This window comes from Miscanthus floridulus, chromosome 1 (genome assembly GCF_019320115.1).
Source record: "Miscanthus floridulus cultivar M001 chromosome 1, ASM1932011v1, whole genome shotgun sequence".
Taxonomy (NCBI): domain Eukaryota; kingdom Viridiplantae; phylum Streptophyta; class Magnoliopsida; order Poales; family Poaceae; genus Miscanthus; species Miscanthus floridulus.
The window spans coordinates 42,240,202-42,264,562 of NC_089580.1; the positions used below are offsets into that span (position 1 = coordinate 42,240,202).

Genomic DNA, 24,361 nt, shown 5'->3' on the forward strand with positions numbered 1-24,361 from the left:
TAGATCCTATTCTTGTATTTGATGATACCCTTGTCCAACACAAATGACCTTGTGTTGCAGACACACTGAGAGATTGCAACAATTTAGTAGTAGTAGGATGAGTGTTGTAAGAGTCCACTATCTGTTGAACCCAAACTGGTTGTGTTACTGATAGGGCATAAAGTTCAGAGCAGTGGTTAGCAGCAAATGGTAATCTAGACAATGCATCAGCAGCTGAGTTGTCAGTACCCTTCTTGTACACTATTTTATAATTGAGTCCCAACAATTTAGTGTATTCCTTCAGCTGCCAAGGTGTGGATAATCTTTGATCTGTCAGATTTTCCAAACTCTTCGAATCAGTCTTGATAATAAATGGAGCATGTTGCAGATATGACCTCCAATGATCCACTACCATCAATATTGCTAGACATTCCTTTTCATAGGTTGCTAAACCTTGATTCTTGATTCCAAGAGCTTTACTGATATAGGAAATTGGGTGACCTTCTTGATGTAAGACAGCTCCTATGCCTTTGGCAGAAGCATCAGTTTCAATAGTGAAAGGCTCAGAGAAATCAGGCAACTGTAGTACTGGTGCAGTGATAAGAGCCTGCTTTAGTTGCTGAAAAGATGTCTTCTGAATAGATGTCCACTGAAATATTGTACCCTTCTTGAGCAGATCAGTCAAAGGTCTTGCTATGACACCAAAATTTTTGACAAATTTTCTGTAATAACCTGCTAAGCCTAGAAACTCCTTACTTCCTTCACATTAGTAGGGATAGGCCATTGTTGAACATCTTGTATCTTCTTGGGGTCAGTGGCCACCTCTGGAACATTGATGACATGACCCAAGTACTTCAACCGAGTTTGAGCAAATGAGCACTTTGACAGCTTGATCTTAATATGATGTTCTGTCAATAGATCAAACACAACTTGCATTATAGCTAAATGGTCTGACCAAGTCTTTGTATAGACTAAGATATTATCAATGAACACTACAACTCCTTTTTCTCAATAGAGGTGCCAAAATGTAATTCATAGTTTGTTGAAAAGTAGCTGGTCCACCTGTCACCCCATATGGCATCACAATATATTCAAAATGGTCATGATGTGTTTGAAAAGTTGTCTTATACTGATTAGCCTCTTCCATCAGGATTTGATGATAGCCTGTTGTCATGTCAAGAGAAGTGAACCATTGAGCACCAGATAACTCATCAAGGATTTCATCAATGACAGGTAATGGATACTTGTTTTTAATTGTCAGAGCATTTAGTCTTCTGTAATCAACACACATTCTCCAATCACCAGTCTTCTTTTTGACCAAGAGAACTAGAGAGGCAAAGGGACTGTTGCTCTGTTTGATCAATCCATTCTGAAGTAACTCATGAACTTGTTTCTCTATTTCATCCTTTTGAGTAGGATTGTATCTGTAGGGTCTCAGTCTAAATGGTTGAACACCAAGGATCAGTGGTATAGTATGATAATATGTCCTACAAGAGGTAACCCATTAGGCTTCTCAAATAGGTGCTGGTACTGAATAATAATACTATGAAGATCAGCAGGCCAACTACTAGATATGTGCTGAGATTCCATCTAAAAAACTTCAAATATACACCACAACTGATCTTGTGTATGAAGTTGAAGCACTTCTAGAGCAGTGATAATTGGACATTGCTGTAGATTGGGTTGAATTCCCACAAGTTGAATTTGGTCACCCTGGAACTCAAATGATAACAACTTGTTCTTCTAGTGTATTTTCATTGGACTATACTATTCAAGCCAATCAATGCCCAAAATGATATCATAACAATGCAGTGGCAGGATTTTCAGATTCACCAAGAAATAATGCCCTTGAATATAAACAGGACAATGTAGTAGCTCATGAGTACATTTGCAACAAGGTGCCATTGGCCACTCTAATTTGCACAGGTGTATTTAGAGGTGTCCAATTAGGAATTTTAGCGGCTAGAGATTAACTGATAAAACTGCTAGAACTGCCTGAATCCAACAGCAGTAACACAGAATGCTGATACAGATCACCTACTAACCTGATAGTTTGCACAGTGTCAGTGCCTTGAACAGCTGACAATGACAGTTGCATCAAATCTTCTCCAGAATCTGAGTGGTACTGATCTTGCTCATCAGAGTTATCAATAAGTTGCCACAGCTCTTCAACTAAATTCAATGAAACAGTAGTGGAACACTTATGGTTGGGGTTTCATTTGTCTCCACATTTGAAACATAAGCCCTTAGCTCTTCTATAGTTCTTGACATTTTGAAGCTTCTCTTCAACACCTGATGGCTTAGTTGTTTCCACTGGTTTGACAGGTGTGGCATTGGACACTGCTGTCTGAACACGAGGTGTATGAGGAGCTGACCATTGTGGCTTGGAAGATCAAGCTCGAAAACAGAATGCCCACTAGCACTATGAGACTCTGTTGAAGATGAGTTTGACAGCACCTCTTCCTGCAAAAGGGCCAGAGAACAAGCAGCATCCATGCTGGAAGGGCGATGAACTAGAACAACAGCACGAATTTCATCTTTCAAACCATCTACAAATCTACTGGTGATAACATGAGGGCTAAAACATGGATCATGAGCCAAGATCTGATTAATGAGTTCATCAAATTTTTCAATATACTCAGCTACCGTAGTGGTCTGTTTGAGTCTAAAGAATTGGCTGATCACGCTCAAAACAACTACAAATGTGACCAGAAAGCAGCTGAGCCTACGAAATTCATCCCGCCTATCTTCACCCACAAATGCTCAGGTACAACATAAACATCAAAGTATGACTCACAACGCTTCTTCCACAATTAGGGACTCATGCCATCGAACTTAGGAAACTCTTGCTGAGGAATAACTTGATTCAGAGCAAAAAAAACTGATGAGCAGTGAAATTTGGGGGAAACGTTGGAAGGGGTGGATTCGCACCTTTGACCGGGGTCGGCGCGATGGTGGTGACCACCCCGGTGACTGGCCTAACGGCCCTGAAGCCGCCTCAGACGAGGTCGCAACCAGATGAGCAGTTGCCGGCTTCGTGAGGTCGATGAGCTCGGTGTCGAAGACCTGCTTCTCCCGATCTGTCGCTGGCGGGTTCGAGATCAGGTGATCCACCTTGAGTCGTAGATCCGTCACAGATTTGTGGAGGTCGTCCACCTTGGCATCGATCTAGGGCCACCACACGCCCACATCCTGGAGCGTCGCAAGGTTGTCGTTCAGGGTGCGCTGGATGGACACGTTCTGCGTCTGGAGCTCCTTCATCATAGTGGCGAGGTTGCTCAACTGAATCTCCATATTGTTGATGCGTTTCTGATCACGGGTTTGGTACTGAGGGCGGAGAAGGTAGTCAAGAACTGACGCCAGGGTAATCGATGATGGAGAACCAAGGATTTGGTGGAGAACAGGGAATTTGGTGGAGAACAAGGAAATTGGTGGAGGTGAATGGCGGAAGCAGAGTAGCTAACCGCGGTGTTAACGCCGACCAACTCAACCTCGGCGCGGACCTATGGGACCTCACGAACACCACTCGAGGGCGATGAACAGAGATCGACTTGCCGTCAGGAATTACGAGTCCAGATCAAGGCGAGAACAACCAACGGCGATAGCGTACCTGAACGACGGCGGGGTGCCACCGAGACCACCGGATCGGTGACCTCCGATACCAATTGTTACGATCTCACTTCACCATGGCTCAATTAACAACGAGTATGAGTGGACTGACAGGGACGTAATTACATCGAGCAATCGCTCAACTCACGCCTCCAGCACAGCCGGCCAGTTCGTCCTTCTCCGTTCAACTTTTCCTACACGTCTCCTCCTCCCCTTAACAGCTAGTGAGCGCACGAGATGGTCACGGCATCGTCATGGGCCGGCTTCCCACTTTGGGCCTTGATAACGTGTACCGGGCCTGATCTTCCGCCTGGTACCATTCTCCCTTCTTCTTGATCAGCAGTGTTCCCGCCTTCCCCTTGTTGGTGTCTGCATCTTCTGGTACCGTGACACACACATACTGAAATGCTGTTTCGATATGATTGTTCGGGTGAGCCAATATAATGCATACCAGTTCGAAAACGGCTCAAAGTGTGTACAAAATTCTTCTGCAGAACTAAATGGGTCTATTGTAAAACTAAATCTATAATCCTTGAACTGGTTAACTGTTGGGAGCAATACATTACATGTTTTCTATGCAGATTAAAAAAAACCAGTATATTACAGTGTGAATAATAAGACATTTAAGTCATGGAGATGTTGGGAACTCTAACTTAAGTGACTTTATCTGCTTCAAAGCCCCCAGGCATTTCACCACGTGAAGCACTAGTCAACATTCTGTGAAAATGTTGGGGATACTCTAAGTTGCTTTCTCAGCTTCAATGGGTCGCCGCAATTTCACCAGATGAGTCACTAGTCAATATTCCGTGAAAACGATGGCAGTGGTGCACCTTCTTGGGGGCGCAAGATGACGAGAACACCAAACATTCCAAGCATTGGCAGTAGCAGAAGCCATTTCAGCAGCTTATAGTAATGCATGTGGAAGGTGAGTGAGAACTCATCGGAGAAATACAGCCCATTTTTATCAATCATCTCCACGACCACAGTTCCAGTAGTTCTAACAGGAACAGTGGGAAGCATCATTCGTTGCTTCCCTGGTTGATGATACACACCACTGACCACAATGCGCCTATCTCCTTGATAATTCCCTGGAACAAGTAAAGTTACCTGAAATTGAACCATAAAACAAAGGTAGTTGAAGTTAGTGTACATATTTTAGCTCATTCCTCACGCGATACTTTAGGAGTAAGAATATACCGTCACGTTATAAGGAGCCTGATTCCCATAGGGCACTCTGTACTTGTCAACGATTTCAAACTCTACCCAGAAATTCTTGCCCTCTTCATCACGGAAGGTCCTGGAACCATGCTTAACATAAATACCTTCACGGTTGTACTGATATGCAGCATTATTCCTTCCTTGGTTTGATGACCGCCATTCCTGCCATCAAATTAGAATGATAAGCTTGGCTGGGGAAAAAAATATAGAATGAGAAATTCTCTCTATCATGCTAACCAAGTGTTTTACAAAGTTTAAACATCCAAAAATCAAAAGAATAAAAATCTTAAAGGAGAATGTGATTCTGAAGTTCAAACAAGGTTCAAGCATAGGTTGCAAGGGTTAACCGAGAGACCAATGCACTATCCGAGATGAGTCAAATAATGTAAAGTAAAATGAAGGCCTACAGAAACAGATTGCCAACCTTAAGTGGATGGTGTGATGACTGCGTGGAAAAGCAGAAGACGTTTCCATTCATAGTGGTAACAATAAGATCAAGGTCATCTCCACCATCCACATTGTCAGCCAAAACCATAGTGTACCTACCAGTCAAAGCGCAACAATCAACCGACTTTATTGAAGTGCAGTACATAATCCCCAACAATGATATCAAACATCTAGCAAAGCAAAGAAGATAAGGCATACGAGGTCTCTCCAATGTCGACAACATCAGCACAGCCACTAGATCCCTCGATCAGATATAAATAACCATCAAAGGATGTTGTAGCAAGAGTTAGCCCTTTTGCATTTTCTCCATGTTTACTCATGTCGAGCAGTAGAACAGGACTCATGATTCTTCCATGTGTTCTATATGGGAAAGGTTGGATTTTTGAGCCATCCTTTCCACTGAGAACATAGATGTTTCCTGACACAGTTGGGACCACAACATCAGTGTGGCCATCTCCATTGACATCACCAACAGTAGGTCTCTGTCATCATATGACAATAATCAGACTGCATTATAGAAATTGTAGCCAAGTATAATAACAAAACGAATATAAAGTAAATGAAATGGTGGGGTGAAAGTATATATGATATCTTCTTTTGGCCTGAAACTAAGTTATAATGTTCTCAGTCAGTCTCAAAATAGCGTTGAACCCATTTGGGGGGAGCTTCTGGCTTTTGGAGCTTCCTGGGGAAGCAAAAGCTCCCACAAACAGGGCCATAGCATAAGTTTAAGACGAAATGGGAGAATCAAGTAAACAATCTACGCAAGATTTTGGATGTACGTATTGCTTTGAGCTAAACTAAGAATGCATCTTCAGCACATGCATCACTTGAAGTGTACAGATAATGACAAGACGTGTAGTGCCTTGCCATACAGATAAATAACGAGCTAACTAAGCAACAATCAATCAACATCTTATACAAAAGAAATATATGAAACTTGCCTGTGGAATCAGACTCTTTAGATGCACTTCCCAGATTTCTTCTCCCTCAGCAGTCCATGCTGCTACATTTCCATGGGAATCAGTGGTAACCATCTCAATTTTGCCATCATCATTGATGTCCGCAGCAATGACTGGTGCATGGATCTCTGCCATCTCAAGGGGGAATTTGTTCCTAACCTTACCTAATTCACAGAATCAAAATAAGAAGAGGGCATGTATACTTTTACGTATATAAACAGTTTAGCAGCGCACAGAAGGCAAGAGGTGTGTGTCATTTCATTCAGATTTAAGAAGGAAGGGTACCGAAGTACAACACCACATACAAGACACCCAGAAACCAACACACCAATACAGAACTTATATTACATCTCCCTCCCCTCCCCCCCCTCCCGTTCAATCAGCCAAACCAATGCGATTTTTATCATAGACGGACCAGCAAAGCTTGATTCAATATAGGCCACTAATTTCATTCAGTAGTCTTCTGTTTTACTAGGCAGCAAATCCCTTTTTCTCTAGCCAGGGAATAAATCATATTTTTCTTTCAAGGTGGTGCCTTAGTCAGGAATGGAATACAGATCAGTGAACTGGTGTGCTCTACCCTTTGCCAGGGTGGATTATTAGTTATTATCCCACTATTTGTAACTACACCAATAAATACCACTATCCTAGTAATGAAAGCTACTCCCTCCATTCCAAATTATAAGACGTTTTGGCTTTTCTAAATACATAGTTTTTGCTATCACTTAGATATTCACTATGTCTAGATACATAATAAAAGCAATGTATCTAGAAAAGCCAAAATGTCTTATGATTTGGAGCGGAGGGAGTATTATTTAGAAACTTGATATGTAGAAAATATAGGGAAAACCCAGCTTAGAACAAAGCTTCCTTTGGATTCAATCCTTAATTAATATATTAAGAGACTACAAACTTACCTCGATGATCGATAACATAAAAATAGCCATAGGCAGTTCCAATAAGGATGTCCAAATATCCATCACCATCCAAATCAACCACAGTTGGAGAGGAAAATACATGAGCACGGAAATTTACAGTATCTGTGCTCAAATCAAGCTCTGCAGCCCATTTAACTTGCCGAGTGTCAAGGTTAAAGACAACTATACTGCTTGCGACATATTTTCCAATGTCAATTCCTTCCAGTTCTTTTGCATGATCTGAATCACGATAATATCTGCAAATAAAAGCCAGAAAACACAAACCAAAAATTCTCAAGTGAGTTTGTGGTAGCAAGTTCTGTTAAAAAAACAGTTTTCATCAATCATAAAAGCAAGACTAACAAACACCAAGCACTGGCACCAAGAAAACACATCGAGTTCACGACTAACACCCGATTTGGCACATTTTTGCTGACAAAAAAATCTAAGCCTGCCAGTTTTGTGAAAGGAAAGTACAAAATCTGGTGACAAAATTTATTAAAAGAACCAGGGAAGGTAAGGTTCAATCTTAATAAGACCTACACATGATGATGTAGAAATAAAGTTTTGTCATTTTATTCTTGGGACACAAGTTGCACATATGTTTCTTTTTTTTCATTTCCAAGGCCACTTAAGTTCAAATTCACAATGATAGACAAACCGTTAAGCCTCAATTTTTATATGTAAGTAAACCAAAGTTTAATCAATTTGAAGTCATTATTAAGAAGTCATGAGTAACTTGAACAGGATGTGTTTGTAGCAAAAAGAGAAGCCTTACTCATGATCAAAGAAGTATGATACAGCAATCACCATTTCTTGTACACCATCTTTGTCAATATCTGCGATTACCTGTAGCAAGAATGTGGATAATAACTCAAGCCTATTTATGAGATGGATAGAAAAAACATAAGCAAAAGGAACTAAAGCATCACTTACTGGGGTGGACAAGATGTTATGAGATGGATAGAAAAAAACATAAGCAAAAGGAACTAAAGCATCACTTACTGGGGTGGACAAGATGTGGGCGTCTATGCTGACATAATCTTCCGCTTTCTCATGTTCTTGTTCTTTCCAGTCCTCATCTCCCCACAAACGATAATCAACATCGTCATCATAATCATAATTGTACTCATCAGGTAGATCTTCTGGATCCCGAAACAAGTCAAATGATGCATCTGCATCTTCATCTAGAAGCTCACTTTTTTCAACAGTGGCTGCTACTTTTGCTCCCGAATCACTTTCGTGAGTTTTTGAGCTTCCTGTTTGCTCGTCACTTTTGTCAGCTGTTTGAAGCAAGCGTCTCTGAGTATGTGATTGTGATGTATTCTCTGCTTCAGTAGTAACACTAGAGATGCTCCCAGAATGAGTGTCGTTTAAATTATTCGGCAACTGCACATTCTCTTGCGCTTGGGTAGAATTAAGTTTTGTTTCAACTGAGTGTTGTTCGGATGTATTTTTCAGGGCCTCACCTCCCTCCATACTTCCTACAATGATAAGCATATATAAATAACAACAAAACAGATAATCTTGCATATTTTACAAAAATGAAATGCATAGAAGGTCCATATCCACAGCAGTTAGTATAGTTGGTCCTGGTGCAACATGCATGCAATTTTTTTTCCCTTAAAGCAAGTTGATGACATCAGGAGTTCTGCTAATTGATAGCAAGTTAAGCTTTATCATGAGATCCAAAAACCAAAAAAGACATTTCTATAAAAAGTAACATACAAGATTGCATTCCTATAGAAGATTCTTGGATACCTGATTTATTCTGATCTATTACCGGAGTTTCCTTAGAAGTAGCCTCTTTGGCGATTGAACTGTCATGAACATCTGGATGAGAGCGGTCAACTGGATCTGGATTTAGCCCAACATACCAATCTTTACGTACTTTTCTACGAGGTACCTCAAGCTTGTCCATCATCATATAACCTGACACCCTACATAATAAACAAATAAATATTGCTGGATTTAACAGGGAGACATAAAACTGTCTGTCATAGAGTTCCTGACCTAAAGAAATTTACAACACCGTTGTAAGTAGCCAAAGCTATTTCCCGTACACCATCCTGGTCAATGTCATAGAGAAGAGGACTTGAATGAACATTTGACTGATGAAATGCAGGCCATCCTGAAAAGTGTATAACAAATAATAACCAAACCAATTTATTTTAGCATGTCTTAAAAGTTCAGGAGAAATTTTCTCAAAACTCTTTCAGGAGCTAAAAGGGTATTACGACATCACAGACAATAATTAGGTACAGATGAGAATTCTTTTCAGAATCTGTAAGGAAGAACTAAGAATGTAAAATGGCAATGAAACAACACCTGGCACTTTGTCTCCATCAGTGCCTTCAAGAACTTCTAAGTAATGAACAAATGATGGCACCACTACTTCCAATTTTCCATCACTACACAACAGAAAAAGGTTCATTAACAGTGTGTCTATTATGAAATCTTATGCAGGAAAATTCATTAAAATACTAATAGGAAGAACGGAAACATATGTGTTTGACCTTTTGAAAATCAACTTTGTGAAAACTGCATATATAAATACAAGAAACAATATCGTCTAGTGTTGGCAATGGCAATGCTGTACTCATTCAATGTTGCATAAAACACTAATAGTTACAGAAACAGCAGAAGTTGACATTGTTTCATGCACGACACAATATCCTTGCATGAGCAACAAATAAAAGACAAAATGATTAACGTGTTCATAAACAGCAGAAGATAGAGAGAAAGATCTCTGACACAGATAACCACAATTGGTGTGATGCTAAAGACAGACGCCAAATTAGGTGACAAATACCTGTTGATATCAGCGACCAAAGGAGTTGCATAAATGCTGGAACTAACTTCAGTCTGCCATCTCAGCTCCACATGCTTTGGACATTTGGTTTGCAATAAAGCATCTTCATCTCTATAAGACAATGTATAGATAAACTTATTGGGTGCGTTAAGCAATTCATGTAGACGACCACTATTACTTAACTGACTTTAAAGGTGTGCTTTCAATTGAGATAGTACTTAGACATGTGTCAAAAATTTAGTGACAAGCATAATTGAACTTACATCCTAAGTTCACTATAGCAGATGTTAACTTTAGCTGAAATTCGTTGAATGCATAGAAGGTCTAATTCCTATGACATATGAACCCAAAAAAAAAAGAATAGGCCTTGCATCAAACAACTAGTACATAGTTTGCTCATTATTTGGCTTTTATCAGATTTCTATGTGCCATGCAGCAATTATCAATTAAATGCAGGTAAATCGCTGTCAGCACTAATAGTATAATCGCTGAGATGACCAGTACGAGAACATACTACTAGTAGAACAGATGTTTGCAGTTGCCACAGGTTCAGACATGATCAATCCAAAAAAATTAAGTGATACTCAGATTACCCACACTTACTTCAAACAGTTTATAAGATCAGTTCTGACTAGGCTGCGGTCATAGTGTGAGCCTTACATACATAAAAAAAATGTTTCACTTTGACAGCTCTACTTTCTAAATCTTGTGTCAATACGAGCAAGTATAATAGTAGACTATAAGCCGGCAGAATGCTGACGTGGGGGAGAGAGGAGAGGAGAGAGAAGATAAGCGGGCTGTAAGCTTACAACCGGCTTAGACACATGATCTGAGAAACTTTGTGGGAGAGACAAGTGGGCCATGTATTAATAGTGAAGAGCTAACTCCTGTATGGGTGGGCTGAGAGAAGACTGCAAAGATCCTGCAGCCGGCCGGCCGGCGGGCTGTATTATTAGCCTTGCTCTACTAGATTACAGACGGGATTGGAGGACGACAGTAGTTGCTATCTCTTTTGGAATATGAACAGAAGTAGCAGCAATTCAAGCTACTCAAAAGCGACCATAATGCTCAAACCAAACAACAGTTGCTCACTTTCATTTTTTTTCAAATTCACTATACCACGTGGTGCTTAAACCCCAGAACCTCAAGAAACCAAATGCGAAACTGAGGCTGCAGCACTCAACGATCGACGAACAGGTGATCACTAGACAAATCCAACGCCTAAATCAACACCAGCGGCACGCTAGCATGTTAGCACCCAAAAGCTCGTTAATCTCATCAGTCGCAACGCCCCCACGAGAACCCACAGGGACCATCCGATCGCTCCAAGGATCCAGCAGCTACTCCAAATCTAGAGCGGCTCGTAAATCGCGGAGGGAAGGGGGGGAGGGGATTTGGGGAGAAGCGCGCGGTGCTCACAGGTGGGGGTAGGCGAGCATGTCATCGCTGGCCTCGCGCTGCCGGAACTTGTTGGTGGAGTTCTTCGCCTCCTCCGCCGCCGCGGCGCCGGCGGCCACGAGGAGGGCGCACGCGGCGGCGAGGGCCAGAAGGGGACGCATCTGCGGGTAAGCCAGAGCCCAGCCCCTCCGTAGGGCAGGGCTCACGCAGCCGCGCCGGAGCGTCGGAGGCGGGCGCGGGGGAAGGTGGATCTCGCGCGGTGCGCGAGTGCGACTTGGCGGCACGGGGCGGAGGCAGTGGTCGCCTGGTCGGGCCAAGCCAAGCCAGGAGGGAGGGTGCACGAACCAGGGGCCAGCTTGGTTGCCGAAATTTTTTGGCAAAAGCGTTTTTGTTATTATTTAGTAATTAGTGTTCAATTATAGTTTAAGTAGACTTAAAAGATTCGTCTCGTGAATTTCATCTAAACTGTATAATTAGTTTTATTTTTTATTTTTATTTAATACTTTATACATGCGTTCAAAGATTCGATGTGACGAAGAATCTTGAAAATTTTAGCATTTTGGAAGGGAAATAAACAGCGCCAGACAGGGTCGGATGGTCACTGACAGACAGACGGGTCCTAGGCGATGGGTTCGATGGCCGGCGCCGTGGGCCCCTCAGTGGGGTCACGTGTTATACCTGTGGCAGTACTCCCTCCCTCCACGAAAGCATATAATTATAGCACCGTGTCATGTTTTTTTATCTTAAGTTTAATTAATTATAGATAAAAATGTATTAATATTTATGATATTAAATAAATATTATTAGATTAATTATGAAATGTATTTCCATAATAAATTGGTTTGGTGCCATAAATATGAATATTATTCATTAGGAACTTGGTCAAACATGAACTACTTTTTCTGGCACGTAATTCATAGTTGCATGTTTTTATGGGCAGAGGGAGTACCAAGCAAATTTCAGGTCCTCGAACTTGCTCGTAGTTCCGAGTTTTATTGAGGTTCCCATTAATTCAAATTACATGTTTCTCTTTCTAAACTTGTTTCAGGTTCTCATCTCGACCCGTTACATGTAAATTGCACACTTAAATACCTAAAGTTGTATTATTATACCATTATGGTTGTCCATCCCCACACCACCGTCCTCGCCTCTGCCACACTGCAAATGCCTACTTTACATGTGTAGCTACAAGCGCTATAACATGCTCGCCCTACTACCTTACGCTTTCCCTGTGTGTGCATCGTTGTGTGATACTGCACTCACGTTGCCACCCTAGGCTATCGTCCTGTTCTTCAGCAGTACTTTTCAACGAACGAACAGTGTTTTTCTCTCGCAACAAATCAGCATAAGCCATATTTTAGTGAAACGAACAGTGCCGCCATGCCGTAAGTTACACTCACCCACTCCGCTGCAACGACGGCCTTGCCATTGCCAAGGTTGTGATAGTGGGAAACTGAGTGCAAGAAAATATAGAGAATGAGCATGAACTCCCACTCAATGGGGAGGAGTGCGGTGGTGGCGATGAGGCGGCTGTCAACGCCACGATGAGTTGGAGCAAGAGCGATCAAGTGGAATTGAGGAGGGCCACGGCAGCGGTGAGGCTCGGTTAGGACGTGTGGTAGAGCAAACATGACAAGAGCAGCCAAGCGACATGGTCCTATGAAGCTAGGTCTGCACGTCTCTCGAGAGATCCCACCGCACGCCTCGTCCCCTGTGCAAATACACCACTATGGGTGAAAGAACACAATGTGGCCGCACGAGTGGGGTGGGCACATGTAACGTAGTACGGAGAAGTGACGGCCCAGGATGCTACAATATATACGTCTTTAGGGAACTGAGCGTGTATTTTGAAAGTACCGGACCTAGATAAGAACTTATGACAAAGTTAAGAAGCTAAATGCACAATTTAAAAGTACGAAGACGTGGATAAAAACTCGAAATAAGTTTAGAGAGATGAATATGCAATTTAGGCCCCGTTTGGCCGGGCTCCCGCGGGCTCCGGCTCCGGCACTGTAGCAAGGTGTCGGCCGCTGGGCGGCCGACAGGAGGCTGCGGGAGCCGGAGCCGGTGAAGCTCGAATTTCTGGCTCCGGTTGCTGCGGCGGCGTCTGTGAGAGGGGAGGAAAGGAGAGAGAAAAACGACTTCGATAAACAGTAAAATGCGTATAGATGAACAGTGATTTTCGACGCAGGTGCCGGAGCCGCCCGCAGCCAGCCAAACGGGGCGTTAGAAGTACCAAATCTAAAGGAGAACTTGGAACAAAGTTCGAGGCCGCTACTCTAGTCTTCGATTAACCCCCAACTCTCCACGAGATCGCGGTGACCGCGAGCATAGGAGATCCGACGACCCTGAACTTCTGAATCGTGATCAGATGGCAGATTTACCTGCCGTTGTCCGACCAGTAAATTTTGCAACGATTTCATGAACAATTGTATTGTAGGCGGGTGATAGTAGGCACTTGATAATGGCGATCAGAGAGCCAAGCGATTGCAACGCACGGTCGCCGTCTGCGAAGGATGGAGGACCCCAAATAGTAGAGCATCTGACACGAGACCACGTGCGTAACCGTAGATGCGGGCTAGCGTAATGCTAAAGAATCCGTCGCCAAAAAAAAAAAAGCTAAAGAATCTGGAAGTCAGAGCTACGTACAATGCTACAGCACGTCCTTGCTAGAAGTCATTGCACATCGCCCCTGGTTGTGACAAAACTTGAGCTGGCTCGCACCATGATACAAGTAGAGATTGTACGTCGGTAAATTACTGTACGTTTTATTTTATTCCAAAGGTCGTGAAACGTGAAAACACGACAATTAGTTAGGATCCGGGTTTTTTAGCAGCTTTAGCTTTGACTTCTCCATAACTTATGATAAAAGGCCCTGTTAAATTAATCTACGGGAATAGACTTCATAAACGAAATACCATATAAGCCCTTTTTCATTGCGCATGTGAAGCGGGTTCTGCCTTCTCCTACTATCAAACAGAGCCTAAAAGAAAGATCTCTGGTTAAACTAGCACTGTAGTACGTTTTATGAGGATTAGCAAGCATTTTTAATTCGGACGAGAATTGATGGTGCATGTTATAGCTCAGTGCCTTTTTGTCTTGTTCTACCCGACACTGCGTTCCACAGGGCATCTTTTCCGGCCCGCTCCCACTCCCACGCCGATCACACGCCCCCACTCCAAAGCAAGCAGCTTGGCCGGCCGCAGCCCGCAGGGGAAGGCTCGGTCGCAGCGCCGAGGAATGGCGACCAAGCCGGTCACCGTCGGCGACCTCATCCACCGCGTCGCCTCCTCCTGCCTCTCCAACCGCCTGCCCTGCAACTACACCCTCCGCGACTCCGTCGACAGCGACCTGGACGACGACGACGACGACCCCTTCGCCGACGCCGTCTCCAGCAGCGAGAAATGCCGGCGGTCCCCGTCCGCTGCGGAGGCGGAGGAAATCGAGGAAGAGGAGGGGGAGGAGGAGGAGGAGAAGCTCAAGATCTGGGAGGAGGGGGAGCAGGAGAAGGAGAGGCTGGCCGCCGCGGCCAAGGGCGCCGAGCGCGCCCGCGACGCGGACGCGCTGATGGCGGAGGTGTTCGACGCCGTCTCCGGGGTGCGCCGCGCCTACGCCGCGCTCCAGGGCGCGCACTGCCCCTGGGACCCCGACAAGATGCGCGCCGCGGACGCGGCCGTCGTCGCCAAGCTCCGCCACCTCGCGCGCCTCCGCGACCGCTTCCGCCGCTCCGCCGCCGCGGGCCACATCCCGCGCCCGAACCCTTCCGCGCCGCCCCTCCGCGAGGCCGTGGCGCCGTACGAGGCGGCGCTCGACGACCTCCAGCGCCAGCTCCAATCCAAGCAGGCCGAGGTGGACGGGCTAAAGGAGAAGCTCGCGGCGGCCACCAGCCGCCGTAACGGGCGCCACCACCACAACCCGCTCTCCAAGCAGAACGGCCCCGGCGGCGCGCCGACGGCAGAGCTGTTCACCTCCTGTGCCGAGCAGGCCCGCGCGGCGACGCGGACGTTCGCGGGGCACCTCGCGCACCTGATGCGCGCCGCGGGGCTGGAGCTCGCGGCGGCCACTCGATCGCTCACCAAGATCCCGGTATCCTCCCCGCAGCTGGCCAAGCACGCGCTGGAGGCGCACGTCACGCGCGGCCTCCTCGGCGGCTTCGAGCACGAGTCCTTCTACCTGGACGGCTCCCTCTCGTCGCTGCTGGACCCCGCCGCGTTCCGGCGGGAGCGGTACGTGCAGTTCCGCGACATGCGCGGGATGGAGCCCGCGGAGCTGCTGGGCGTGCTCCCGACCTGCGCATTCGGCCGCTACGCCGCCGCCAAGTTCACGGCGCTCCTGCCGCCCCGCGTGGAGGAGGCCGTCCTGGGCGACGGCGAGCACCGGAGGGTGGTCAACGCCGGCGCCCACCCGCGGACGCCCTTCTACGGGGAGTTCCTGCGCGCGGCCAAGGCCGTGTGGTTGCTGCACCTGTTGGCCTTCGCGCTGGAGCCGTCGCCCAGCCACTTCGAGGCCGGCCGCGGCGCGGAGTTCCACCAGGAGTACATGGAGAGCGTGACCGGGGCGCCCCCGCACGCCGGCGCCGGCATGGTCGTCGGGTTCGCGGTCGCGCCCGGGTTCCGGCTGGGGAACGGCGCCGTCGTGCGCGCCCGGGTCTACCTGGTACCGCGTGGTGGCCGACCGTGACAGACCGATGCATGGCGCGGCGCCACGGTCCACGGATCACCCTCCTCCGACAGAGTTGTTGGTGGGTGCCAATGCGCCCTGCTGGAGCTGGAGCTGGACCTCGGGTAGCTGCTTCATCTCACCATCTCATTGGTGAAGAACAGTCGTAGCGGTAGAAGCGCTGTACTGGTGACTCCGTAGATTTGTTTTTTACTTATGTTGGTTAATCTAGATTGCCGTTCTCTCTCAAATAAAGTAATTGCCCATGTTTAAGAGGACTTTGAATTGAATTCTCGTATCATCATCGTTTGGTAATCATCACCTGTTCATGATTTGATCATAGTAAGATGCAGCCATGGAGATTTGGCTTTGTAGTGAGGGGCAGCTGCAGACTTGCAGTGGCACTCCAGTGCAGAGCGCGCTCCAGCCTCCAGGACCACATCTCTGCCCTCCTCATAGAAGGGCATTCTCATGGTGACTGATTCTTCAAACAAAAAAAAAGTCATGGTGACTGTGCTTGCTGCTCTGGCGCTCGCTGCTAGAGAACAAATGTACAATTCTCCCCTTGCAGTTGCAGGAGCAGGGGATAGGGGACATTTTCAGGATGCTGACATGCCAAGCACGTAATCTGTCTGAAAATTGTTGCAATTATGGCCATGATAGAGCAGTTCGGGTGAAGGGATTTTGTCTGAACATTACTACTACTGGATCTTGTTTGAGGGCAGATCTGTGGAAGCTGCCCGGAAAGCGAAAAGCAAAAGGAGGAAGATTGTCTTGTTCCTAATCGAAAGCTTTTGGCACAAATAATTAAGCTGGGTATCTTTCCACAAAGCCATCTCTGTCTCGTCTGCCACAGTTCAGGAACCGAAGCAAGCCAACGATTCAACGAAGCCCCGGGTCGCTGCATGCACAGTGCATAATTGAAAAGTGGCTGGTGATCCAATCCAAGTACTCAAGGAAAAACAATCTCAGACAAATTAGAATTTCTATTTCGATTTTAACTTATTTATAAATGAATACAGGAAGATAAAGTATGAAATGAATGGCCTAAGGGACTGACAAAATTGAAATATTTCTTTCTGCATTCGAGCAAAATGTGAACAGCCTAGTGGAAGTCAGTGAGATATCTCAACTTCAGCATCCTCATTGTTTATAAATTGCATTTCAGTAACCCCTGACAAATAGAAAATAAGAACAGTGGAAATCAATTTCAATGGAATAAGGTTATAGAACACATGCTAGTGAACTCAGAACTTACTGGTTAATTTTGACGGCAGCTCATGTGCAGATGTGCTAACTGTTTCTCTTGCTGATAACTGGGTCTTCAACGGTCCACTGTCCACCCACTGCAGTTCCTGCTTCATTCACTCAGGCCCAGCTGGAGATCTGGAGTTGTCGATAAAAGTTATCGGTACTGTGCTACATAAACACAAGATGCCTGTTCAGTTATTAAGCATAAAGAGAGACACTGTAGCAGAAAGCCACAAATTCGAAAATTTCCTCTGCTGCATCTAAAGTATGGAGGAGCTCAGATAATCTCCTAAACAGAAACAATTTGATATGTGATGGAATCCTGAATTTTGTCAAACAACGGAAAAATTACTTATATCATAATGGCGGAGCACAAATCAGAGAGTGCAATAATAGTGACAGCATGTTCTACTATACAATCTTTGGCTAACAGGTGAAAAAAAAACATGCTCTAGATCTATCGTTTCTTTTGTTAGCCTACTACCATAGCATGCTTGCCAAAGTCAAACTCGAGGATTTAGAGGCGTTTTCAGACCTCATAGTTTACTATCATTGCCATCCACTTCAATTGCCTCAATTTGATCAAAATCAAGATCCACAAAGCTCTCTTTCCCAAAAAGTATCAACTGGACAGTGGCCTGTGAGAGGTAACACTTCTTAGAAAACCAAACAATACCAGAAGAAAAGGTATTGCAAAATAATCGTACAACTAGTTCACTAAGATAAATTTGTAATCAGCCCAACCTTCTTGTTTTTGCGATTCACTTCCAGGATGGAACCAGTGAAGTCTTCAAAAGGCCCAGAGAGAACATGAACAGTTGCACCAGGCGAAAAAGCACTGTGTCTAGTGCCACCATTTGAGGATGATTTCTTAAACTGCTTCTTGATCTTATTCATTAACATAAGTTCAGATTCTTCAACAGGTTTACTGAAAGGTTCAACATTTCCCATATTCTCCATTTCCTCAAATTCTCTGTCAACTCTCTCTTGTTCCTCCTTCTCTTCTCTAATAATTGATTCAACTTCATCAATTGGAATAGGTTTTGGCTTTTTAATCTGCCTCTTGCTTCATAGTAAGACAGGTAAAAGAAGTGCAAATCAGAAAAACTGAATAACTGATCACTGATCAGTGATCACAGAAGAGGTATGATCTGCTATAGACCTACAGTATTCATGTACTAGCAGTATATAAATGTCGTGATTAGGATACTTCACATGCCTTTGTTACAATTATGTTAGACAAAATACTGTGGTCATCGTTGTTCTGGCCAAAGAATATCCTGGTCATTGGAGAAGTATGTTGAAGGATAGCATATATTTTATTTGGACGTAGTTACATTACACATATCCATAGAAACCGCTATGGTTTCAAGTCTTTCTTCAAAATATTTACAGGATGAGATGCTGTCTAAGGTAAGTACTACTGGATAATTCAAAAAACGAATATGAAAATAGCCACCTAAAAACAAGAATCATAACAATGCCAATAAAACAACGTGTCAACAAAAGAGGAGCAAAAGTGAAGGAATGGAAAGAACTGAGTGAGGTACTCACATTGAACCAACTGTAGCTCCAATAAAGCCATAACAACCCTCTGTGTCTCTGATGAAGTCATGAAGCTCCTTGTTTAAGGTACAATGCAGAAAGACCAACCCAGGATGCAGAGGCTTGGATTTAACACTGATTGCACCACTTTTCAATCTCCTCTTTACTTGGATGGATGGATTGTAAATCTGCAGGTAACTTTTGTGAGAAATATAATGCTGAAAAGAAAATGGTATGCATGTGAACTAGTGAAGTCATTCAGATGGACTAGTACTAAACCATTTCCTATAAGGCTATGAGGAACGGTAATCAGGAGAACTTCATTGTCAGCATTCAGATTCGTACTAGATCTCTTAATCCAAGTCTTGCTACAATTAAGCATTGACAGTCAGTAATCTTAATGTAGATTTTCTTGTCACAGTGATTATACTGTCCAAGTAAAAGAGTCACAGTTACAAGTTTGTAAGAACATAAGTACAGTTTCACAGTATATATATATATATATATATATATATATATATATATATATATATATATATATATATATATAGATGTACTTTTCTATGGCTGGCCACAGAATACCTAATTCTGTGTCCGGACCCAACAGGCGCACCGAAACCACCGACGCCCGCACCCGGTCTTTCCACCCCAGCTTTTAGATCGACTCATTAGCCGGTTATTGTTTAGCCTCACCTGGTCTCTTTCATCGGCTCCCAATCCAGCCCCTATTGCCGCAGCTCCGCCTCCGCCGCAAAAATCGTCGCCTCCGATGCTACATCCCGCCTCCCCTATCCCCTGATTGCCGCAGCTACCGTGTACGCCGCTTGTCCCCTATTACCTGATGAGCCAGCTGAGCGGTGGACCTGCCGTGTACGCCGCTTGTCCCTTCCGAGAAGAACCGCAGAAACCAGAAATCTGGCGCCGCTACCCTGTGAAGGCGACGCCGGGCTCGGACGGGCCCTCCGCAACCCCGACCACACCGGCGGCAATGACCCCTACATCACCGGCCCCATCTCTTCTGAGATCCAGATCGGCGGCGACCGCCTCTTCCCCTAGCAGATCCGGCCTCCCATGGTGGTGGCGGCGGCCTTCCACTCGACGGCTGATGCGGTGTGTGCCCGACGGTGGCATCTGATGCGGATCGGCAGATGGTGGCTGCCGGCGGTGCCCCTTCTTCTCCGCAGGCGGCAGCCCATGGCTGTTGTGCCTCCTCCACCCCCCCTCGGCGTCGGCGCGTCCCGCACCACGCGGATTGGCTCCCCGGCGGCGATGCGTCCTCGAGCAGCGGTGCCTTGCCTCGCGTGGACGGGGGACCCGACACCAGCTCAACCTACCCCACGCGAGCGGTATGTTGATTGCCGATCTGGCCTTTCTGAGGAAGACGGCAATGTTGATGTGCATGAGGTGCTCTTGGTGCAGATCGAAGAGTATGGTTTACTGCCAAGCTGGATTCATGGATTATGGGTTTCCAGTACCGCCATCCGCACATACGGGACAGGATCATCACATGAGCATCCGCACATAGCCACTTCAGTCCATCAGCCCTCAGGTTCGTGACTCTTGTAGGCGCTCCTTTCTTGATTAATTGTTCGTCAGTCATTTATTTAATTCCATTTGTCTGATTAGCCATCTTGATTTTGGTAGCTGTTGGTGACTCCCGTAGATTGGAATATTGTTTATTGTTGCAGATCTATTGGCCACATTAGCCAGAGTGCGTAGGTTTGTAAATCCTATCCATTTTAGGTTGTGTTAGGTTTGCTGTTTTTTAAACCAAATTCTTGAATGTCAGATCCCTTGTTTAGTAAATTCCTTTGTTTCTACTATAAAATATCGTAACTATTGTATGCACTAAATCAGTATACATTAATCTTATGATAATAAGCATTGCTGCCTTATGCTAATTATCACGATTTACTGCTCAGACATTTCAAGCAATCACGTGTTTGTCCATTCTTCAGACATTATTAGTATCCTGTAGTTGTTTACATTATGATTTTTCTTGGTAACTAATCACTCTGTCATTGTGTATTTTCTTTCTACTCCTCACCCTATGGGCAGATTGTAATTTTTGTTTTATTATTCTAGTAGATCTGTTGGTCGCTTGAGCATCCATCACAAATAGAACTAAAGAGGTGTCTGTCAGGTGTCCTTGTATATATCTTTTAAGAAAACATTTTGTGGATAGGCAGTGAGATGGACCAGTGCTTGATAGTCTTCACGCAATGGCAGGTAATTGTTGCCTTTTCCTCTTTTTGATATAGAACAGCTTACTAGTAAATTGGTCCTATGCCTGAACTGGTAATGACTCGTACAAAAGGAATAAAGAGTAGTTCATTCAAAAATTCTTGTATCTCACTGTTCTTTCATTTACAAAGGTAGTCTAATCAGAATAGATTATAGTGATTCATCTGATGCAAAATTTTGGTTACTCCCTAACTAAATTACTGATTCAAATTAGTGTAATTACTTAACAGCTTATTGGACTCCTCATTTGAGTAGCATCAGAATACCATGACCTTAAATTCTTGTAGCTCCCTACCTTCAATATGGTAATTTCGATCATCCTTATTAATTTTTATCGTCAACCATAGTCCAAAATTCTTGTAAATACTTATATTCATAGTACCCATTTCTCGTAAATACCAGTGTAAGTTATGTCGAAGGAAAATTCATAATATAGAATTCTCGTAAATATTATTAGTGAAATTCTTGTAAATATTGTTAGTATTGCCGTAAGCACAATTCTCATAAATATTATGTAACTTATACTGAAGTTACGATAATTTCATTCATATGGTATTCAAAATTTGACGTAAAGCATTGTGGAATTACTGTATTTTTTACTAATATATTGTAACTTAGTTACTGTTATGGTACAAAATTATCGAAAATAACATATCGATCTTTCCAGTAACCAAGTCTGTGTTACGGTAACTGTGTCCACCAATTGACGAGCCTGCATGTAGATGGTTCAACTATCAATTTTTCTTGCTCCTGCAGTTTGAAATAACAAGCTTGCTTTCTTATTTTGCTGGTGAGACCTCCATTCTCACAGTGATGTTTTCTACTTTTCACCCTTGCAGATTGAAATCGATTTGATCTAGAAACCAGAACTGAACTACCGGAATTAATTCTGGTGGTTACTTGGGGCAAGGTTACAGTAAATTCATTTGTTCTTGTTAATGATTTATCATGTATCTTGGTTAGCTTATAATGTAAATCACTGATGTGTTATTCACTCTAATGTTCATTCACCACAGATGCACGAGAAGGGGCCCAAATTTGGGTCAGAGCTGCACTTCTACTTGCTTTTACCACCCACTGAACGCTGACTAAGAAGCTTCCAGCCGGACCTGAGGCTCACATGGCATGATCTTGATCGTCCCAGAGTCGTTCCAAATGAGTGGACATCATTCTGATGGAAAAAATGGATCGATGTACTGTTTCTATTTTTTTCAAGTTTTTTGAGAAATATGTAATCACTTTCATGCCAATTTTATGTAACACCACAGCCTAATTATCATTTCCAATATTCTGAAATGTTGTAAGTAGTTTCTTTTTTTTTTTGAGAAATGTAAGTGCTTTCTTATAGCATCTTGATAGGAAGTTGTGGTAATTGTCCAACAAAAATATCATAAATATTGTATTTCTGGTTTTATTGCAATTTGACCTCTTTATAGTAACTAGATCCTTCAGAAAATCTTCATCTAATTGTGGTAACTCCCTATCCTAAATAAGGTCCCTAGGCACTAAAATTATCGTAATTACGTCATTGTAAATTATTCTCGTCATTTTACCAACTAGTGAGTTGGAACATAAGACGCCAAATTGTGGCAATTTTACATCCTAATTATAGGCAATATTTTTCTGGTAATATAAACTGCTGCTTGGGATATACAATATAAAATTCTCGTAATTTCAGAAGTTGTGTTCTCGTAATCTTCGAAACAAATACGAGAACTCATTCAAGATTCTATGGATACGTATGTATTCTCTTAAACATTAAACTATTCTCGTAATTTCTGAAGGTGTGGCCGTTTCATAACGTGTATGCATATAGGTCCACGTGAACGCCAATGATGCATGCACGTGGCCGTTTACTGTGGACGGAGGCTTATTTTGGTAAGTAGAAAAAAAGTCCGTCGCTAATCAAGGATGCATGCATGTCGCTGATCTATTACTGGGCCTGATTTAACGGAATCATCAGTGTGATGCGCAGCTCGCGTAACTGGGCGAGCCATGCGGATTGGGAGCCGCGGGAGCCAGGAGCCCCGCGCACGTCCGCTGCGTTGTCGCGCCTCAGGTGCGTCGGATGACCCGGCTACAGAATTAGATATTCTGTAGCTAGCTACAGATTAGCCTCTCCATTTACTATAAGTTTATATACAGATTAGCTACATATATAGGGAGAGACTATTCAGTAGCCGGCTACAAAATAAGTTATTCTGTAGCCACCTCCATTTACTATAATTTTATATACTAATTTACCATAATGTCAATACATATTTACGATAATTGGGTTACTATAACATATGGGGATATTTACCATAACGTTATATTAAACCACTTAGTAAGGAGTTACTATAATCTCGTAAATTAACATAGTAATTATCATAACTCAAAGTGGCTACAGAATAAGTTATTCTCTAGCCAGCTACAGGATAGTAGTTCTATATATATATATATATATATATATATATATATATATATATATATATATATATATATATATATATATATAAGATTCACATGTTAGGTATGAAATTATATAAGCCGCAAGAATACTGCAACGTGATGTTGCTCATAACATAATCTGTATGAATACGACGCTCATAACATAATCTGTATGAATACGATGCGACAGCCTAAAAATTAAATGCCCTTCACTCGTCAGGGCAGTGCTTAATTCGGGCGGCACGGACGCAATCAAGCCAACAAAACTAACGACAGGAGGAAGTGATACCTTGAAGGTGACTTCCGGGTAGCGTCGTGAGATGGCCTTGGTGAGGAGGTCGACGTAGTCGGTGCCGGGCGCCATGGAGACGCGCACGAGCCACCACTGCGGCCCCAGCTCGGCGAGGAGGTCGAGGTTGAGATCCTCCCTCCACGACCGCTTAGGAGGCTTCTTCCTCCGCCGCGCCGGCTCGTGGATCAGCCGGTCCTGCACCTCCTCCTTCCAGTCCGTCGCACGCAGCTCCCGCCGCTCCCGACGCTGCGCTCGCTTTTCCCGCGCCGTCAGCTCACCCTCTGCATCCGCGGAAGCCGAAGCAGATAGGCACACAGGTGCGGGTATCCGAGACGCCGGCGCCGCCGCGAGGGAGCAGCGGCACGGGAGCGGGAAGAGCGGATAAGCCAAGCTGCTCATGGCTAATGGCCTCTTCGAGTCTTCGGTGAGGAGCGAGCGGTTTGGATTTTGGAGGAACGTTCTGGCATTACTCGTGGACCCCAGTTGTAAGTGAGCACATTTGGGCCTCGAGGCCCATCAGGATTTAGGACGACGCTGGCTTGCGGGCCACAAAATAAGGCGGGGGCTTACAAGTGGGCCCTTCTGTCAGTGAGCTGGC

The 24,361-nt window shown here is 44.3% G+C and overlaps 3 protein-coding genes and 1 long non-coding RNA gene across 12 annotated transcripts; 2 read left to right on the forward strand and 2 right to left on the reverse strand.

Annotated features, from left to right (window-relative positions):
- Positions 1–4,036: 4,036 nt before the first annotated feature.
- Positions 4,037–11,649, reverse strand: LOC136481069 (protein DEFECTIVE IN EXINE FORMATION 1-like). The gene is made up of 13 exons (XM_066478451.1): positions 11,364–11,649; positions 9,945–10,055; positions 9,461–9,543; positions 9,146–9,263; positions 8,894–9,072; positions 8,138–8,616; positions 7,911–7,981; positions 7,133–7,389; positions 6,198–6,379; positions 5,452–5,735; positions 5,231–5,348; positions 4,786–4,968; positions 4,037–4,695 (listed from the first exon to the last, which is right to left on the reverse strand). Exons 1-13 carry the CDS (start codon positions 11,501–11,503, stop codon positions 4,381–4,383), a joined length of 2,520 nt encoding a protein of 839 aa, XP_066334548.1. The 5' UTR covers positions 11,504–11,649; the 3' UTR covers positions 4,037–4,380.
- A 2,831-nt stretch (positions 11,650–14,480) lies between these two features.
- LOC136498991 (protein GRAVITROPIC IN THE LIGHT 1-like) lies at positions 14,481–16,333 on the forward strand. The gene has a single exon (XM_066494718.1). The coding sequence runs from the start codon at positions 14,583–14,585 to the stop codon at positions 16,020–16,022; it is 1,440 nt and encodes a 479-aa protein (XP_066350815.1). The 5' UTR covers positions 14,481–14,582; the 3' UTR covers positions 16,023–16,333.
- Positions 16,334–16,674: 341 nt separating this feature from the next.
- LOC136499078 (uncharacterized) lies at positions 16,675–24,308 on the reverse strand. 4 transcript variants are annotated; one of them, XM_066494933.1, is made up of 7 exons: positions 23,761–24,308; positions 18,807–18,985; positions 17,997–18,318; positions 17,788–17,890; positions 17,260–17,420; positions 17,062–17,175; positions 16,675–16,902 (listed from the first exon to the last, which is right to left on the reverse strand). In XM_066494933.1, exons 1-4 carry the CDS (start codon positions 24,160–24,162, stop codon positions 17,789–17,791), a joined length of 1,005 nt encoding a protein of 334 aa, XP_066351030.1. In that variant the 5' UTR covers positions 24,163–24,308; the 3' UTR covers positions 16,675–16,902; positions 17,062–17,175; positions 17,260–17,420; position 17,788. The 4 variants fall into 4 exon arrangements, with proteins under 4 accessions (XP_066351030.1, XP_066351080.1, XP_066350960.1 ...); XM_066494983.1 differs by lacking the exon at positions 16,675–16,902 and having other exon boundaries at positions 16,954–17,175; positions 17,260–17,387; XM_066494863.1 differs by lacking the exon at positions 16,675–16,902 and having other exon boundaries at positions 16,954–17,175; positions 17,260–17,415.
- LOC136481077 (uncharacterized) lies at positions 19,522–21,874 on the forward strand. Of its 6 annotated transcripts, none has more exons than XR_010764638.1 (4): positions 19,522–20,143; positions 20,217–20,346; positions 20,486–20,516; positions 20,883–21,874. It is a non-coding gene; the product is annotated as an uncharacterized lncRNA (long non-coding RNA). The 6 variants fall into 6 exon arrangements; XR_010764639.1 differs by having other exon boundaries at positions 20,886–21,874; XR_010764635.1 differs by lacking the exon at positions 20,486–20,516.
- Positions 24,309–24,361: the final 53 nt, after the last annotated feature.

Bases quoted from the DNA above. Each gene is read 5' to 3' on its own strand.
- LOC136498991 (XM_066494718.1), top strand. From the start codon at position 14,583: ATGGCGACCAAGCCGGTCACCGTCGGCGACCTCATCCACCGCGTCGCC.
- LOC136481069 (XM_066478451.1), bottom strand. From the start codon at position 11,503: ATGCGTCCCCTTCTGGCCCTCGCCGCCGCGTGCGCCCTCCTCGTGGCC. The intron at 9,264-9,460 runs GTGTTGTTTCAT...TACACTTTTCAG, and splicing joins TGATGGAGACAAAGTGCCAG to GATGGCCTGCATTTCATCAG. The intron at 8,617-8,893 runs GTATCCAAGAAT...TTATCATTGTAG, and splicing joins AATAGATCAGAATAAATCAG to GAAGTATGGAGGGAGGTGAG.
- LOC136499078 (XM_066494933.1), bottom strand. From the start codon at position 24,162: ATGAGCAGCTTGGCTTATCCGCTCTTCCCGCTCCCGTGCCGCTGCTCC. The intron at 18,986-23,760 runs GTATCACTTCCT...AGTTACCTGCAG, and splicing joins ACCCGGAAGTCACCTTCAAG to ATTTACAATCCATCCATCCA. The intron at 18,319-18,806 runs GTGAGTACCTCA...CTTACTATGAAG, and splicing joins GGAGCTACAGTTGGTTCAAT to CAAGAGGCAGATTAAAAAGC.